General features: G+C 33.3%; 1 protein-coding gene across 1 annotated transcript; it reads right to left on the bottom strand.

Annotated features, from left to right (window-relative positions):
• Positions 1-1,781: 1,781 nt before the first annotated feature.
• LOC108783575 (uncharacterized) lies at positions 1,782-2,816 on the bottom strand. The gene has a single exon (XM_018552175.1). It carries the CDS (start codon positions 2,814-2,816, stop codon positions 1,782-1,784), a length of 1,035 nt encoding a protein of 344 aa, XP_018407677.1.
• Positions 2,817-7,793: the final 4,977 nt, after the last annotated feature.

The raw sequence follows: 7,793 nt of genomic DNA, 5'->3' as shown, positions 1-7,793 counted from the left end.
AAATATCTGTTTTATAGGTCTATAGGCCTAATCTATGGTATTATGAATCTCTTAAGTTTCTAGAGGAACATGTTATACCAAGAAAAAGCAAATCATCGCTATCAAATACAGAATTTGCTGTAAACACATGTACTGTTTCAACGCAGGTATGTATTTATAATATCTACAATTGAAACTAATTACTATTTGCATTTATTATTATTCTATTTATGTTTTAATAAGCTTTTATAGAAAATTAAGCTTTTATAGAAAATCTGATTCTTAGTTATTCTTTATTAACAAATATTTTATCATTATCCAGAACTTATCCAAATGTTTTCCTGCTGAATTACTTGTGTTTTAGTAAATTATTAGAATTACACCACTCAACGCAGAATTTCTAGTAATTTACCAAAACGTAAACAATCCAGTAGAAAAACATTTTTTCGTGTGCCGCTGGCTTTACGTTTAAATCTGCATTTATTTTTATCATGATTATTAATTAGATATTAATTTACAGGAAGAAGTATTAGATAATAATGAAATGACATCTGAAACTGAATATGTTAGCTTAAATGAGGGTGAAGAAATTGAAGTAAATGACAGTGAAATATGGACACTCGAAGACGAATTCACGATTGATACAATTCCAAGTGTAACAACACAAAAACTGTATGCAACAAAAGAAAATCAGTCAATATCTAGGACTTCAGCAGTATTGCATAAAGTAGACACTCCAAGTCCATCATCTTCAATAGCAAGTCCAGTACCGTCAACAGCATCATCTAGTGTGTTCAACGAAGGAGCATATACATCTTCTGGTCGTATCTCGAAAAAACGCAAAACTCAAAGTGAAGATGTTTACGTAGATGCAATTCAATCTATTGCCCAATCTTTAAAAACACCATTGCCGACAAAACCTACCAATAATGTAGACAGTGAAGATACGATTAACAATTGCATGAAATTTTTAGGTTCTCTTATAAAAGAATTGAAATGTCTAGAGTTAAAATTAGATCTTATGAACACTTTGGTACAAACTGTGATTAATATGAGTACAATGGACTTAGAAAGAGCCAAAAAATGAGTAAATGCTGTTTCATAACAGGTATTGCTATATTATGCATCATCTACAATGGCAGTAGTACTATAAGAAGTAAGTAGTAAATAAATGGACCAATTTCATTTTTACAATTTAAGAATCGATTGTGATTGGTCTAATTGCTTACTACTTCTCGTTACTTTCTATAGCTATTGTAGATGTGTATTAGGTTTAGTTACCGGGCATGTGCTTTTGAGACTGTTTTTTTATTTTGTACTGAAATAACTTCTGTTTTTTTTTTGTTGTTCATATGTTCTATTATACATAATTTCAGCAATACTAATAATAGCAATACTATATAAACACAGTTTATTATATGTTTCGTGTTTATGATTTTAAATTTCATATACATACATGTTTTATAATAAAGAGATTATTTTAGAGGTCTAAAAGTTAATTTTAAGATTGTTCCTAGTTTTACATATTACTGTTTGTACGAGGTAATATCAAGGTGCTTGTAAAAGGTACATAGTAATAAAAAATATAGGTACCTGTTATGGTTTTATGTTATGTTAACAAAAGCACAAATACGAATTACATATATTTTAAGTACAAAATTATTATAAGATACGTAATAATAAAGAATACCATAGATGCCTGTTGTGATTTTGTTTTATGTTATGTTATATTTTAAGTACAAAATTATTAAAAGTACACAAGAATACAAATTATATTTTTAATATTATAAAATAAAAGTTAATTAACATCGTCCTTCTTGTACATATTTTTCTTGCCATGGTACAGCTCCTACCGTATTAAAGAATTCACAAAATTGATCCCTAATTGTATTAGCTGTGTTTGAACAATGATTTCCGCCTTGTCGTGATATGCCACTTAAATTTGGTTGTATTATATCAGTTCTGTTCTTTAATTCCAATGGAACATACCATGACACTTTTTTGTCTATAAGATAATTATGAAGCACGCAGCATGCATAAGTTATTAATTCTACTTTTTCAACTGAAAGGGGAATAATGTTCATAAGAATACGAAATCTGTTCGCCAAGATACCGAATGCATTTTCAATAGTTCTGCGTGCTCTGCTTAGTCTATAATTAAAACTTTTCTTTTGAAAAGTAAGATCACGACCAGGATATGGTTTCATTATATGTACTTTTAACGGAAAGGCATCATCTGCCACAATTACATATGGTAAAGGAATATCATATCCTGGTAAAGGAGATGGTAACGGTAAATTTAATGTTTCGGAATATAATTGCGTAGCCAAAGAACTCTCACGAAATACGGAAGCATCATGCATGCGACCATTCCTTCCAATATCTACAAATAAAAATCTATATTCGGCATCCACAAGACCAAGAAGTACGATACTGTCTCTTCCTTTATAATTCCTATACATAGATCCTTCTTTTCTTGGTGGTCGAAAATTGATATGCTTGCCATCCAATGCCCCTATGCAATGAGGAAACTGCCACCATGTATTAAACTTATCTGCTACAACTTGCCACTCCATTACAGTTGATGGACAAACGATTACTTTACTATCAAGAACTGTTATAATAGCTTTTAATGTCTCAGGTATAATCTGAGATAGTGTATTAGGAGCAATCCGAGTTGAATATGATAAATCTTGAAATGTATTACCAGTAGCAAGAAATCGCAGTGTAACACTTAATCTATCTCGAGAAGAGATAGCTTGTCTCATTACAGTATTTTGTTTCTGAATATAGGGCGTAACAAGTTGCAATAGCTCTTCAAGCACATATTGTTCCATACGTATATAATTTAAAAAGGAACTTGGATCTTCAACACTAAAATACACACACATAAGATTAATAATATATACAAGATATAAATGTAAGCAGGTATAGATCATTCAAATAAAATAATTAAAATATTACATAAACATAATATACAATAGATATATGAATAAATATTATCACACACCTTAATTCTTTATACAGCATTGTTAAAATATTTTGTCCTGTCTCCCTGCGTTGTAACCACATTCTAGTCCAAATTTTTCTTTTTCTTTTCGTCTTCAATTTCTTCCGTTCTCTATCTATTGATAAGAAAAGAGCTACTGCAGCTAATTTTCTTCTCCTTTCGACTTGCATCACTTCCACAAGAAATATAAATAAAATTATCAATATATATGTGTAAATATAAGATCTTTTACAAATAAATTGTTATACAAAATATATGTCATATATATACGTATACATATGTATATATATGACATATATTTTGTATAACAATGTATATATGACATATTTATATTGTACATTACTAAACTATCGTTATTTTATACTTGTGATAGGTTATTACTTTTATTTAACTAATGAGCAGCACCAAACACACAGCGAAAATAGCACCGTTTCTATCACCAAAAACCAGCAAGCAAATACGCATGATATCACGCAGCGTACAAAATCTCTAGCTTCGTAGCTAGCATGTTTGCTCGCATGGTTAGGTCGCATGCGATTTAACACAGAAAAACGCACCGTGTGCCGTAGGCTTTGCTTGCATGGTTAGGTCGCATGCGATTTAATACGAAAAAACGCACCGTGTGCCGTAGGCTTAACTTAGCACTAAAACACGCAGCGAAAATAGCACCGTTTCTATCATCGAAAACCAGCAAGCAAATACGCATGACATCTAGCTTCGTAGCTAGCATGTTTGCTCACATGGTTAGGTCGCATGCGATTTAACACGAAAAAACGCACCGTGTGCCTTAGGCTTAATAAAGTAAAACAAGATTAGTATTTCTATATTTTCTAATTATATCAATAATATGCGGAGAATGGCTATACGATCTAAAGCGCTTGTTGTTGCGTAATAATATTTTAAATTTTTACAATTTTTAGCTCATACAAATTGAGTTCCGATAATTTTATTCGCGGTTTAAAGAATGTGCAGACTTGCATTTCCGGTGCCGGTTGCTATGCCGGTTGAAATGAAGTAATTGATAAAATAAGTGACAGCCATTCGGGCTATAACACCCTTCCCCCGTTGGAAAAGAAAAACGGAGGAACGGAGTTTTTCGTTAAACATATTATTATTAAAAACGTGTGCTTTTACTTCGTTTTAAAATTGACTTTGGAAGTTCGAAAGCAAAGCTTATGTCCTCGTCTGCACGTTCCTTTTTGTTGTATTTACTCCGTTTCTTTTTTCGTAGGATATAGATTATCGCTATTATAATGATTATTAATACTAGTAGTACAGCAATTCCGCTAGTTGCCATTGGAGAAATAAAGTGTTCCAATCGGAACTGGAGATTTTCATTTTCGTCAATATTGTCGTTTATTTTATCTAATTTTAATTTGAAATCTTTTAGCTCTGTTGAGTTGACATTGACTTGTTTTATTTTTATTTGTTCGTTTCTGTCAGTCTTCGTTTGTTGTTCGTTTTTTAAGAAAGATATATTGTATTCTGGCATGAATGATTCTATTACTGTCTCGTGTAATGTTTTTTGTGACTGTAGCGTTGTGTCTGACGTTATTAATTTACAATCTTCTATTAAGGAAATTTTTCCTGTGTTTTCAATTGTTTCCTTTATTTGTCCGTGGTCTTTACATTTTATAATATTTTGTTCTTTTTTTGTTGTCGCAAATAACCACGAATGAGGGTTATTAGTGGTATCCATACAGTGTTGTTTGATGTCTTATTTTCTATTTCGCAATTGTTATCATATTCTTTATTTCCTAAATATATTTCTATCTCGCAGGTCGGATTTAAGTTAGCGCGGCGTATTTCAAAGTTTTCGCTACATATGTAGTTGTTATAAATTGTTTTACAATTTTTGAGATTATTATTATTCTTAATTATTAAATATGATCGTCCTTCTGTGTATATGGCAATTAACGGGTTTTTTATTTTTAAAAATACAAATTCATTTTTATTTTGATTTACCGGTAGTGATATTACATTTATTAGCTCGTATTTTGGAATTGTTATTAAGGGAAATTGCAAAATTGTAAATATGTATTTTGCATCGCAATATGCGTTAATTGTAATTATTTTTTCTATTTTTGGCCATTCATTGTTATTAATTTTTAAAGGAAAATGGAGGTCGTCAGGTAATTGTGTATTTGTTTCTTTAAGATTTTCTATTATATTATTTAGAGGTATCAATCTAGGATGTAGTATTCCTGTTTTTATAAAAGCTAGATATTCTAGGATATCTTCCGCATCTCGCATTAAGTCGTTTAATATTGCGCTACTTATAATAAAATGTTCGTGTACTCTGTCTTGTTTTTCGTCTTCTAATAGTTGTCCTCTTAGTTTTTTAGTCGCGTTAGCTAGAATGTATTCGTTTGTTTGTAATGTTTTTTCTGTGTTTTCTATATGTCCTATAGTTGCTTGTAGTATTTTTACTTGGTTTTTTAAAGCGTGTTGTGTTACTAGTTGTTCGTCGTGTAGCATAGTCAGCTGTTCGTATATTAACGTTTCGTCGTTAGCGTCCATGGTACCGAATAGAGTTTTCGCGACGGTACCTATTCCGTCAATCAGTCCTCTTTTTTGTATTCTTGTTTGTCTAGTTGTAGAAATTATTTTTGTTATTAGTTCGTCCGCGTGTTTGTATTCTTTGTCAATTATGAAGTTAAGGTTTTCGCAAGTGTCTCTAGCTGTACTTGAAGTAAGTTGGCACATAGTTTTTGATTTTCGTATATATTGATACAATTGTGTTAATCGTTTTGTTAATGCGGTAATATCGATTCGTATAACTAATTTCCACGATGATTGTACTAATTCTAAGTTTCCTATTTTCTCGAAATATATCCCTGGGTGATTGGTGAAATTTTCTATTTCGTAGGGTGTTTCTTTTTTCGCTTCTTCTGCGAAGGCTTGTGCTAAGAACAGCGCGATTCTGAAAATGCAATAGTAGTGTTGGTTAGCTAGCTTTTATTTAATGCACCTTTCCCTATGTGTATTATGTGTCTTCTCGCTTCGTCTGATTACGTTTATATCTTAGCGTTATCATATTTTATTACTGTCTTCGTCAGGAGATTTTCATGGGAAGGTTTTTTATGTGCGTGCGGTCTCGTCAGTCGCTTCGCAAGTGTCGTTCGTTGCAAGTGTCTTTCGATTCGTTTGTTCTATTCTCGTGAAAGTATGTGCCGAAAGATTGTTCCCGATATTAAGGCTCATTTTGGGCCTGCTACCGCGGGTTGGGAGCCGGACGTTCCGGGTCCTGCAAACCTGGATCATGACCAGGGTGGAGTGCGTCGGGAGGAACTTCTCAGAATTATAGGCGGTCATGGTCGTAACCGCGGTCGATATGGACTATTTAGTGAACTGGCTGAGGAGGGTTTTCTCCGTATGGGTGGTCGCGGCCGCGGTCGCGATCGCGGTGAACAATTGCGGGACCATTTTCCGGAAGTGCGCACCGGGGGCCATGGTCGTGGTAACGGTGCGCTTAATATTCGTGGATTATTACGGGAGGGCCGTCTCTTGATCGACGCTGATGGTCGTGGTCGTTCCAATGATGATCCACAACCCGGCGCTTCCACCGAATAAACTTATTTTTTATTTTATTATTAGTTTTTAGTGTTAGTTTTATTGTTTATTTTTAGTGGTTTATTATTAGTGCTAGTATACATAGTTATTGGGTAGTTCATATTGGATTATCTCATTTGGATTATTGTTTATTGGATTCCTCTTCGTTGGTGAGTTTATTATTTTTATTTAATTATTTATAATTTGTTTTTGTTTAACTTTTTTATTTTTAAATTTTTTAATTATCTATATACGCTTTTAGGTGATTTACGTGCGTTAGTAGTTTTTTACGCGCAATTTTTATCGTATAATTCACGTCGGAATTTTTTTCTAAAATTACGTATGGTCCGGTCCATAACGCGTCTAATTTTTTCGATCGTCCGCGACGTAAAGTTTCGTCGTATAGAAGTACTTTGTCCCCTATTTTGAATTTAATTTCTTTGGCTTTTTTATCGTGATATTCTTTTGCCTTGATTTTTTCTTCCTTTAGATGTTCTCTTGCTATTTGATTTGTTGCTCGTAATCGTTCCTTCAATTCTTGAGCGTAGTCATCATACGTATATGACGGTTTTGGTGGTATCGTTAGTGATGTTGGTAAGGTAGCTTCGTGTCCGTAGACTAATTCAGATGGTGTGTATCCTGTAGCTGTGTGTGGTGTTGTGTTGTACGTGAACATCGCATATGGTAGCCCCTCATCCCAATCACTTTGTTCGTCATTTATATAATGGCGAAGATATTCCGCTAGCGTTCGGTGTGAACGCTCTAATGCTCCGTTGCTTTCCGAATGGTACGCGGTTGTTTGAATCTTCTCGATTTTTAATAATTTGCAAATATTTTTATACATTTCGCTTACAAAGTTTGTACCTTGATCGGTCAAAATTTTTTTGGGTATCCCGTATTCAACAATTATTCGCGTTACAAAGGCTTTTGCTACTGTTGCGGCCTCCTGATTTGCAATAGGTATTGCTTTACTAAATTTCGTTAGATTATCCTGAAAGGTGAGGATGTATTTATTCCCTGCTGTAGTTATCGTTAGTGTTCCTACGATATCGAGTGCGCATTTCCCGAAAGGTTTTGCGGGGGTGTCCGTAATTTCTAATGGCATTTTTGTTTTTCGACTTAATTTATTTTTTTGGCAATTCTCGCATTTGCTTATATAATTTTCGACATCTCTTGTGATGCCTCGCCAGTTGTGCGTTAATCGTATTCTATTAAGTGTGCGTGTCACACCTTGATGTTCTCCTGTCGGTGA

Source organism: Cyphomyrmex costatus, unplaced genomic scaffold, assembly GCF_001594065.2.
Source record: "Cyphomyrmex costatus isolate MS0001 unplaced genomic scaffold, Ccosl1.0 scaffold1542, whole genome shotgun sequence".
Classification (NCBI taxonomy): domain Eukaryota; kingdom Metazoa; phylum Arthropoda; class Insecta; order Hymenoptera; family Formicidae; genus Cyphomyrmex; species Cyphomyrmex costatus.
This window is presented reverse-complemented; position numbering and strand designations above follow the sequence as displayed.